This window comes from Gymnoscopelus microlampas (genome assembly GCF_963454915.1).
Source record: "Gymnoscopelus microlampas genome assembly, chromosome: 19".
Lineage (NCBI taxonomy): Eukaryota > Metazoa > Chordata > Actinopteri > Myctophiformes > Myctophidae > Gymnoscopelus > Gymnoscopelus microlampas.
In genome coordinates, this window is record NC_139956.1 from 26,113,701 (window position 1) to 26,125,193 (window position 11,493).

Genomic DNA, 11,493 nt, shown 5'->3' on the forward strand with positions numbered 1-11,493 from the left:
GCAAATTATACATCGAGGTGCCCAAGCTTCCTTAGTGCCCACTCTTCTTGTATCCGCACAAACTCACTCAGACCTTGACAGAATGTTTAACGTCAGATGTTTTTATTATTATTCATTGACTGTACACATTTACATTGTAATTGAATAGGCAGAGCGATATTTGTTTGTCTTTTAATAGTCTTGTCTTGTCTAAGTGAATCAAGTTTGCAAAATAATGTAGCACAAGCATGCAACAAATAAAAGGACCTGCTTACATCACAGCAAATTGTATCAAAATTAAAACATTTCCATTGACTCAGATTCTAGAGTTTGGTCTGTGAAATGTTTGGACCATGAACAGTTTTGGGTCATGGTCCAAAAACAAAGGTTTAAATTTATAGTGTTATATATGTATGTGTTGGATAATGTTTACAGTTAAAAAATGTATATGTTTTGTACATTGTACATATTTTCTTTTTCTTTAAATTATTATTACCAATGACTAATAAAAAAGTTATTTTACATTCACATCCTTGTCTTTATTCTAATCTATGGTGTAAGGTTGGGGGCAGGGTGGGGACAGAGGGTAGGCCATATGCCCATAATCCAGAAAGTCTCCCTCTTTCACAGCTGAGTGTTGGCAGGTTTGCCTGTAGGTATGCCTGAGACAACTTTGGCAATGCAGGACTCCTCACCACTTCAGCTTCCGAGAGAATGGACCTGAAACATCGACATCATGTTCAGTTTAACTTATAAAGATATAGATAGATAGATAGATAGATAGATAGATAGATAGATAGATAGATAGATAGATAGATAGATAGATAGATAGATAGATAGATAGATAGATAGATAGATAGATAGGTAGGTAGGTAGGTAGGTAGGTAGGTAGGTAGGTAGGTAGGTAGGTAGGTAGGTAGGTAGGTAGGTACTGTAGGTACAGTAGGTAGGTACTGTAGGTACAGTAGGTAGGTACAGTAGGTAGGTAGGTAGGTAGGTAGGTAGGTACAGTAGGTAGGTAGGTACTAGAAAAACAGACAGACAGACAGACATATGCCCACAGGCACCTTTGATATTGCTCATCCTCCTGCGGTTTCGGGGCAGAGTGAGGTCCAGTCTGAACGCTGGCTCTGGGGTCCTCAGCACCTCCTCCAGTTTATACTGCTCTATACTCTCCTAAGGGAATAAACACATTACAAATTATCCACATGTTTGAATTATGTAATAGTGTTTTCATTGCTCTCCTTTTAGCTGCATTTTACTTAATACAATGAAATTACCTTCTCCAGGCATCTGAGCAAATGCCTCAAGAAGGTCTATGAATGACCGAAACATTGCCTTAATTAAAGTTGTCTGTATAGTGCAAGTGAAGACGGTGCGCGGGCTATATCATTTTATTCTACTAGACCATACCCGTTGGGGAATATGAGCACCTAAAGTGTGTAGTTTGGCTTATGCGCTGAGAACAGAGAGTTTATCAGGGATCGAAAGTGAGTTTGTACTGTGTAGTCCATTGGTTCTGAAAGTGGGGTACGGGGACCCCCAGGGGTACTTGAGGCAGTTCCAGGGGGTCCCCAGCTAAATGATGGATAGGAACCAAATGCACCCTTATGGTTCTGTAACTCTGAGAGTGTACAAATGGAACCAAATGGACCCTAACGTGTCCATTTGGTTCCATTTGCACACTCTCAGAGTTAAATTAACATTGATTTTATAATACAAATTCGGGCCCCAGGTATAAATGCCATTAAATGGGGGTCCGTAGCCTAATACATGTCAAACTGGGGGTACTTGACATTAAAATGGTTGAGAATCACTGCTAGAAAGCCGTATAAACCTTCTCTTATTGGGGTCCCTGGCTTATCTTTTCAAATGGGGGTCCGCGGGCTAATAAGTGTCAATTTGGGGGTCCTTGACATGCAAAAGTTTGAGAACCACTGGTGTAGTCAGTCGTGTGTACACACAAACGGATGCACATCCCGTCGTGGAGGCACAGAACACACCCGCGCATAACAGGCGGAGCCGTCAGCCGTCGCGAGCGCGCACAAAAACAAACACACACACACACACACACACACACACACACCACGGTACATCCATGCGGCCCGTGGCCTGTCGCGAACACACACGGGCGATCATCTCCCCCCCAGCCACACACACACACCACGGAGGCACGATGCTACTCCCCCCCCGTCCCCCCCGTCGTCGCAAACACACACACACACACACACACACACACACACACACACACACACACACACGAAACACAGCAGAGTTTTTGACGCACACACGCTCACTTTTAGGTCCAGTCCTATTTTAAAAGTCTGCGTATGGGGGATGCACGTATCCGCGCGCCTCGTGTAGCCGGTGGGTCCATTTGGTGCCTAATCTATCATTTAGCTGGGGACCCCCTGGAACTCCCTCAGGGACCCCTGGGGGTCCCTGGACCCCACTTTGAGAACCAATGGTGTATTCGTTTGTACACACACACGCACATCCCGTCGTGGAGGCACAGAACACAAACACCCGCGCATATAACAGGCGGAGCCGTCCCCCGTCGGGAGCGCGCACAAACACAGACACACACACACACACACACACACACACCACGGTACATCCTCCCGTCGCGAACACACACACACGGGCGTCGCGTGTGTGTGTATAAAGTACAAATAAAGTACATTGTGACACGTGGCTCCCTAACGTGCATGCGCACGTGCGTGTCCACGCATACACGGCCGCGGACCCAAGTTGCAATTGTGGTGCGATCAGATTCATCTCCCCCCCACCCACACACACAGCACGGAGAATGGCGTACACACACACACACACACACACACACACACACACACACACAGAGATCGTCCAGCGCGTTTGTTTAGATCCAAGTGATTATCAATGATAGCGGCTACACCAGGCGCACGGATACGCGAGTCCCCCATACGCAGACTTTTAAAATAGTACTGGATCTAAAAGTGCGCGTGTGCGTATGTGCATGGTGTCACACCATGCACAGCAGAGCAGACTTTTCTCGCACACAGTCTGCTCTGCTGTGTTTCCACTGAATGCAGTCAGAGAATGGGGGCGGGGTCTATGGTGTGGATGGAAGCAGGCTGAAGTTGCCATGTCGGCGTACGGTAAGCGCTGTAGGGCCAATGTTGGTGGTATAGGGTTCGTTTGGTTTGGCCTCGTTTTCATAGACCTCGCTGCTTGTTTCTCTCGCGAAACCTGGCAACGACGCATGCGCAGTTTGATCGGAGTCCCAAGACCCCATCCACCGTCAGGTTACTAGAATTATAGTAGGATACGTCTGATCCCGACCTACGCCCCGTCCCTGAGCTGATCAGGTGTGCATAAGACTTTGCTTTTCCAGCTTAATTTTATTTGTAATAATTGTATTCATCCATCCATCCATCCATCCATCCATCCATCCATCCATCCATCCATCCATTCATTCATTCATTCTATTGTTGCTCAGTGTTTCTGACGAGGCTGAGAGAGAGCAGCAATGTCGATGTAAAACTCGTAATTATTACACCTGCCCCCAAAGCACCGGGTGTAATGTAAACGCCTCTGTCTGGTATTAACCTCATGAACACAGCGTCCCTACTCTGGACATGTCACAATAGGTGGACATTTGACAATAACAGGAAATCTACCAGCTCACAACTTGTCTTGTAGATCTGATATTTTCGGCAAAGAGTTTTGGTGTGGAGGGAAAACAGAAGGCGAAACAGTATACAGTATACAGTACTGTATGGGTTTAAGTGGTTAATGGGGGTAGGATCGGGACCACACCTGTTTTTCAAACCGGGACAAGGTCAAAAGTTTAGCCTAATGCTTATACACATGGGTCTTTGTGGCAGTGGGGTGTGTTTGCTGTCGGTTGCAAGGGGAGAGCCACAGGGGCCCGGCCGGGGGGACGCCGGGCACAACAGGAAACATGAATGTGCCTACAATACCTGGGACTAAGGGTAAACACTGTTGAATGTAATGACATGAATTCTGGGCGGAAGTTTCATTTACTGTAGGTGTTACAGTACTGTGTACCAGCATAGACAACTCCTGTATAGTTAACTTCATGCTGGCACACAGAAACACTTAAATGAAACACACCCATAATTAATGTTATTACATTCAGCTGTGTATTACCATCATTACCATTATGGTTACTCGACTAATTTGTATCTCTACTCACCTGTATCTGTGTTTAATGCCAACCACGATGCTATATGACACCTGAATTTGCCTTGGGATGAGTAAAGATCTATCCTTCTATTCTCTCAACTTCAAATAGTATATATCTCTTTCTTTCTCTCGTTCTCTCTCTCTCTTTCTCCCGTTCTCTCTCTCTCTCTCTCTCTCTCTCTCTCTCTCTCTCTCTCTCTCTCTCTCTCTCTCTCTCTCTCTCTCTCTCTCACTCTCTCTCCCTCCATCTTCCATTGTCTTTCTCTCTAGTACCTCTGACAAGGGGGTCGGCTGACGCTTCCTCCAAGCTCCAGGTGTGTTGGGTGCCGGGCTGCTCCCCCTCTCTCTCTCCCTCTCCCTCTGCTGCAGGATGGCCAGCCGTGTGGCTCTGTACTCCAGAGAGAAGTTACTGATGATCCTACAGAAGTCCTCTGGGCTCGTGTCTCTCACCATGGCCCGCGAGTAGCCCAGGAACAACAGGAACGAATGGAACCTGGAGACAAGAAAAAAATAACAATCATTATCAAAGGTCATAAAACAAGAATGATGCAGATGCCGTGTGAAGAACAAAACAAGAAAACAGGAGGAGGAGGGAAAAAGGGTGAGACTGAGAAGGCTGAGAGCAAGAAAGACAAAAGCAAGAGTGAGAGACAAAGACAGGGTGTAAATACAACTACTCCTTATCTCCGCCACTGTCCAAGGTGCCCTTGTGCAAGGCACATAAACACCAGCTACTCCAGAGACACTGCTCAGTTGCCAGCAGTACAACAAGGCTGTGGTTGTGAGTGTGAATATGCTATGTAACCATAGGAATGCTAAGTATTTTGTTTGCGCAGTACTTAATGTGCCGCTTATTCACGCAAAACTTGTTTTGTTTTAATGGGGTTTTGTTGCCCTTAGGAACGGAAAATGAAATACATGAAACCTCAACCATCCCGCATCCCTATTCTTGGGGGCTAACATTCAGTGAAAATAGCAGATTTCGACGCGTTATGAGCTTGTAGATCGGCTATTTTCAGGGGAAGAGAATTTATGTGAAGAGACAAAAGGATGAAGGCCTATTATAGACCCCTGGGGGACTCCAGTCAATGAAGTGTACAGGGTTTAAGTGGTTAAAACTACCACTACTAATGGAAAATAACTTATATGCCACAGCCCCACCTGTTGATAACCCGGCGATGGACAGCTCTCAGGACCTTCAGCCTCTCTTCGCACTCCTTCAAGAACTTTGGCAACCGGCGGCGGAGGGATCCCTCCGGGGCCGTGGCCTCGTCTTCGCCTCTGTTCTTCTTGCCTCCCTTCCCTCCTCTCCGCTTCTCATCCGTGCGCTCCAGCGTGCGCAGCTGCTCCCATGATGCTTTGCACGTGGCCTCCAGCTGGGTGAGGTTGGTTTGGACTAAGGCGTAATCATACTGTGAACAACAGAGAGCGGTACTTTGAGGGCAGTGGAGACGCCATGAGAAATGGCTATTATGCTCAAGAGAGAGAGAAAGCACTGGATAAGAGACAAAGAGAGAGAAAGGGAAAGAGACAGAGATGGATGAGAGAGAGCAATGGATGAGCGAGAACAAGAGAGAGAAAGAGACGGTGTTATTTAAGGGCAGAGGAGACAAACGTGACATGTGTGGAGAGTGGTTTTCCACACAAGGTTACAAGGTTACAAGGTCACATACCTCTTAAACCATAGAAACGAGAGAGAGAGATGCAGATAGAGCGTACACACACACACACACACACACACACACACACACACACACACACACACACACACACACACACACACACACACACACACACACACACACACACACACACACATACACACACACACACACACACACACACACACACACACACACACACACACACACACACACACACACGCACCTTGCTGGCTTTGGTGACGGCGGTGATGTCAGAGTAGAGGTCACTGGATTGTGGGTAAAGCTCCAGCAGTAGAACACAGACATGGTGCAACAGAGGCTGGCGAGAGTGTGTATCCCTCACCTGAGTTAACTTCCCCAGATAACTCAGCTCAAAACCACGGGCCTGAGGGAATGACCCGCATCCGTGTGCACGTGTGCGTGTGTGTGAGTGCATGTCCGTGTGCGTGTGTGCGTGTGCACAGAAGGAAGAAACAGTCAGATGTTAATGATTAATACGAATATAATTCTAAAGTATAAGAGTACATTTAAATGAATGAATCTTGAACAACAATCCTCCCCTCAGTTCAGGTGTGCAATGGGGATGACACAGTAATGCACGCACTTACCTTGCATCCATTGAGAAAGTTTCCAATGGCTAGCACTGTAGCCAGAATACATTTGAATGTCTGATTGGCTGACAGCTGTTCCATAGCTAACTTCAGGTAGAACAGTGGCTCAGCAATTTCCTGAAAATAATAGAATATAAAGGAATAAATCGAATAGAATAACCTTGACGTTAGACCTTTGACTAAAATCACATGCCATAAAAACTATGGTTATTCTCATTTTGTCACTGACCCTCTCTAACGTGTCATAGTCCAGAGCGAAGGCCCACAGCTGCAGCCTGAAGCTAAGGTGAGGGATATCCCCCAGTGTGTGGAGGCAGAGCTCAGCTGAGGCCAGAGGTGAATGTGGGGACAGAGACTTGGCCTCCTGAATCAGTTGGAGTTCCTCTTCACTTGGGACCAATGACTGAAGCCTCTGTTTTGAGAGAGGGGTTCAGGGAGATGGAGAGAGAGAGAGTGAAAGAGAGAGAGAGAGAGAGAGAGAGAGAGAGAGAGAGAGAGGGATGAGAAATTACATTATACAAAATTCTAGCAATTCAGTCTGCCTGTTGGCTGCTTAAATCTATCAGGTCACCATGGCTCGTACAAGAACAGACAGATTCAGGGCATTTTGTGCACAAAAATACATTGTCGTAGTCAAAACCTCAGGCTCTGGTAACCTTAATTGACCCCCTGGAGAAATGTGAATACCGTACAGTATGTACCAGCCTGATGTTTCAGGGACCAAGCTGTCAAAGCAAATCTGAAAAACGTTTTCTCTCCTGTGTCTGCTGCATCCTGCTCATCTTTCATACTCAACAAAGGACAAATACTAAGGGCAATGGGCAACAACAAAAAAAGAAGACAAATGTGCTGGAGGTCAGATACTGAAGCCTAATTTCTGAGAGCTATATACCAAACTGGACCTAGGCTGGTCTGTTTTGTGCAACAAACAAACAAACGATTGCGTTCAGAAACTAAAACCATGTGGAGTTGAAAAGGCAGCAAAAGATATTGTTTGGTAACTGACTCATAGTACTGTAGTACTGTTAGTATTCCTCTAAGAAGCAAAATCCCAGGCTGCGCACTAAAAGAAAGCCGTGTTCCGGTACAACAGATGTTATAAGAAACAATACCTGGACATCCTCCCTGTCCAGCACACTGTTGTCCATACTGTATATTGCCGGGGGGAGGAGCCGGGGAGGCGGCAAGCTGCTCAGGGCGATGGTGATGATGTTACTGCGCTTCACTCCAAGGACAGAGACTGCCGGCTGCTTCTGTGGTTGAGGCAAGAGGAAGCAGAGAGGAAGATCAGATGTCGACGTGAGAATACCTTAATCGGTTCCATTAAAAACCTGAGTCAGCATTTTTGTATGCTTTTTTTAAATTTTGATCCTGCCCAATATAGGTGCCGGATGGTAATATTAGGAAATACAACGACTGGAAAAAATGTTTAACCACTTGAACCCAGTTGTTCCTATTCTGAGACTAGCATTTGGGAAAATTAGCAGATTTACAAGCTCACAACACATCACAATGTGATGCGATGTGAGCTTGAAGATTGTCAATTTTATTCTAGTGTAGAGCAAAAGCAGGATGGGGCCTACTTGTATGGAACCCTTGGGAATCCAGTCAACTAAATATAGGGTTTAATCACACTTGAAATGCAATTTAGTGTATTTTTTAGTTTATCTGACACAACATAGTAAAATCCTCAGGGTTAATTTGAAATCTGAGAGTGTTGGGTATACTTTTACACTATCAGAGTTCAATGAATCCTGAGGATTTTATTGTGTGTCTTTATACTAGACCACACCCTCCTGGTACTCCAAGTAGGTCAAAACAAACACTGGTAATTCACTGCAGTTGCTATTTTATCATGGTGTTGTGCATACATCTCTATGCTCTGTCAGAAGGAGACCTAGATAGTTATACTAATACTGAATTAGGTCTCGCTAGGAAGACACTGTACTACAAAGAAACACACTGCAGTGTAATCTTATCACATAATGCAGCATCAGCTATCATCAGGGCAAGAAATGACCACCAGCAACAAGCAGAATGTTGGTTGTGGCCGGTAATCTTCTTTAGTGCACTGACCACATAACCACAACATCCCAGCTGTGTTGCATGTTGTTTCCCCTCTCACTCAACTCAATGTCTCTTTTCCAATGTCTCTCCCCCATCTAAATAAACAAAAACTGCCTAAAAAGGTGAATCATCACCTTTACCAGTCACTGTGACAGCATACAGTAGGTTCCTTTTACATTCTAAGGGAGGTTTATTGGACAATGACATCCACTGGTATAAGTATTATAGCCCATTGGCAAAACAAAGTTCACACGGCTATCACTCTTACACCACAAAACAGACCTTGAGAATTATTTACAACTATTTGATTGTGAGTGGTGCTTCACAAGTCTGTACGCTGCATCAGATAGAGAGTGATATACAGCTGAGTGTAAAGGAAGACTCATTAGCACTTTGTAAGAAGATGAAACATGGGCAAATCCTACAAAACATACTAATAGCCTACATAGCTTTGTCAAGTCTGCTTTCTGTGTGGGAAAGTATAACCTTAGCTCTTCAAGCAACATCCCCTTTCAATTGATTCTTACCCGCCACCCAGTGACCGTGGTACAGGTGTTGTTATTATTGCCCTTGGTCTCAAACAGGTACTCCAATTGGGTTGTGTCCAGGTGGACCGGCTCCAGCCTAGCCCAGATGGTCTGGGTCCCAAAGCGGGTTTTCCTGGGCAGGGGGTCCAGGCTCTGCAGTCCCCTCCAGTGTAGCTTCAAGGTGCGACATTTAACGGGAGTACCTGTAGGGCAGGCAGGTGGTAGGGGAGGAGCCATAGGAAGGGGCGGGGCCAGCGGAGGCAGAGGGGGTGGGGCCGGAGGGGTCCGAGGACACCCTGGCACTTGATTGTTGGAGTTGGTTGCCTCATCCTCTGTGCTGTCCACTCCCAGGTCCTCCTCGTCCCAGAGATCAGAAAAGTCCAAGGTGTTGAGGCGGAGACGCCGCCCAGGCTTTGGGAACGAGGTCCAGGATTGCTCGAAACCCCAGGTGAGGGGTGCCTCCGCGGTTTGGTCGGACTCCTTCATTGAATGAATTGCTAAGAATGTCCTGCCAGCAATAACTTGATCTACAGATTTTTTTTTTTTTTTAATGTGCCCAAAAATAGTTCACTCGATCACTCATCTCGGCTCATTTCCACATGATCACACTGATTGTCGTTGCACTGCTTCATCCTGGTCTTCTCTTGTTTTGGAGACTAAATGCTTTAGAATCTCGTCCGTTCTCTCCTCACTGTGGAGTCAACAACTTCGCTGCAGCCCCTGTGTTTGCATCTGAGCGTCTCCGGGTTGCACTGCCTCCCTTGTTGACCACAAGTGCACAGGGAGAAGCTCATAGCTCGGCCAACCGAACCATAATCTTTGAACCACCTCTGGGTGTTCTCGCTGTGGCGTAACCTGTAATTGCCTCCGGTGAAGTGGATGTTTGTCCCTCAAATCCCGGAAAAAAAGTTGAATTTCACAGAGTGGTTGAAAAAACACGATGATCCAAAAGTCGAATGCTGCTTGGTTGCCTCATCTAGTAGTTGACAATGTTAGACTTTAATCCAAATATTTTCTGTTGCCCCTGCTTCAGGATTCAGAATCCCCATTTGAAGTGAATGCAGTGATTGTACATTGTTTTTATTCTGTTTTAAAAGAGTTGCATCAGTTGCAGAGTCTCGCAGAGACTGAATAAAAAGGGACAGGCCTGCATTTCCCACATGCACTACTGGCCTGCTTCTACAGCTACCCTCTCTTTTCATCGCTCCCTCTCTCTCTCTCTCTCTCTCTCTCTCTCTCTCTCTCTCTCATTTGAACGGTTTGTGTATATCAGTCTTGGCTTATTTGAGTTGCACCCTTTCCCTTAATTTCCTTATCGGGGCAGCATCTCCTGTTTGTATTGCTACTTGTGTTTACATAAACCTGTCTATCTGCTTCAGAAGATCTCTCTTCATCTTCCCTCCAACCCCCCCACACCATCACCCCTTCCCTGTGTGATCAGAATTCAGAATGACCTTTTTCTCCTACGTTTGTTCTGCATTATGTCATATGAGTGCTCTGCTCATATTTGCAGTGACATATTTGTATTAAAGATCTATCATGCACTCGCTGTACCTTACAAAGTGATACAGTACAATCAATAGGCTATTATCATCACTCTTACATTCACCACTCAATATCTTCAGCACTTATCAAATGACATGCGGAATCCATGCCCCAGTGTGCAATAATAGCAACGGAGAAAATAAAAACAAAAAGATGAAAGGTTGACCAGCAACCCTTGTGGACAGTGTTAGGGACATCCACATGGGATGCATGGCAAATAAATATTATTTTTTAAATATATGAATTAAAGATATTGAATGACACATTATACAGCAAAATCTCAAATTGTCCATTGTGTAAAACGGGCACATAACAAAGACGATAGGAAAGAATCTCCAAATGATGTATAGAACTTCTAGGCCTATATATTGCCCACAGCTTTTTGAACAGCTGTACAGTCTTGCACTGTTTACAGAGGTTACTTGTACGGTTGACATACAGCCATAATGAGGATCCCTCCCTTTGCCATTAAGACTCCCATAATTACACTTTATCTAGTGTGTGCCCTTGCTGTCTAGCTGGTCACTACTCGCTAGAGGGTCCTCTGGGGCATTAAAAAATGGCTTCTATGTGTCAATTACGACCAGTTTGTTGGGCAGTCAGTTATGTTCATTTCCAGTACTGCCTTGCTTCATGTATCAATGTACATTTCTACATCTGTGAATTATAACTACTCACTACAACTATGGTCTTCCACTGCTGGCCACTGAGCATCTTCACTGGAAAAATATGTTTTTAGGGCCATGCAAAAAGGATCTGAGAGGCACTTGAGGATGGGAGGAAAGATTGTGTGCCTGACCTAAATGAAACTATATGACCATGACTTTAAAGATGCCTCACACAGTCAGACTATATAACAATCTCCTCATTTAGTGTTAGTTCTGACCACAATAATGGAATATTAACCTGAAA

The 11,493-nt window shown here is 45.4% G+C and overlaps 1 protein-coding gene across 2 annotated transcripts; it reads right to left on the reverse strand.

Annotated features, from left to right (window-relative positions):
- Positions 1-80: 80 nt before the first annotated feature.
- On the reverse strand, positions 81-10,240 carry LOC311035221 (FH1/FH2 domain-containing protein 1). 2 transcript variants are annotated; one of them, XM_084043305.1, is made up of 9 exons: positions 9,037-10,238; positions 7,555-7,695; positions 6,672-6,854; positions 6,440-6,559; positions 6,055-6,216; positions 5,329-5,579; positions 4,441-4,660; positions 1,047-1,155; positions 81-699 (listed from the first exon to the last, which is right to left on the reverse strand). In XM_084043305.1, the coding sequence occupies exons 1-9, from the start codon at positions 9,520-9,522 to the stop codon at positions 671-673; spliced, it is 1,701 nt and encodes a 566-aa protein (XP_083899431.1). In that variant the 5' UTR covers positions 9,523-10,238; the 3' UTR covers positions 81-670. The 2 variants fall into 2 exon arrangements, with proteins under 2 accessions (XP_083899431.1, XP_083899432.1); XM_084043306.1 differs by lacking the exon at positions 6,055-6,216 and having other exon boundaries at positions 9,037-10,240.
- Between the last annotated feature and the right edge of the window lie 1,253 nt (positions 10,241-11,493).

Coding starts and splice junctions, on each gene's coding strand:
- LOC311035221 (XM_084043305.1), bottom strand. CDS start 9,522: ATGAAGGAGTCCGACCAAACCGCGGAGGCACCCCTCACCTGGGGTTTC. Junction 7,696..9,036: donor CCACGGTCACTGGGTGGCGG/GTAAGAATCAAT, acceptor CCTCAACCACAG/AAGCAGCCGGCAGTCTCTGT. Junction 700..1,046: donor GAGGATGAGCAATATCAAAG/GTGCCTGTGGGC, acceptor TCGATGTTTCAG/GTCCATTCTCTCGGAAGCTG.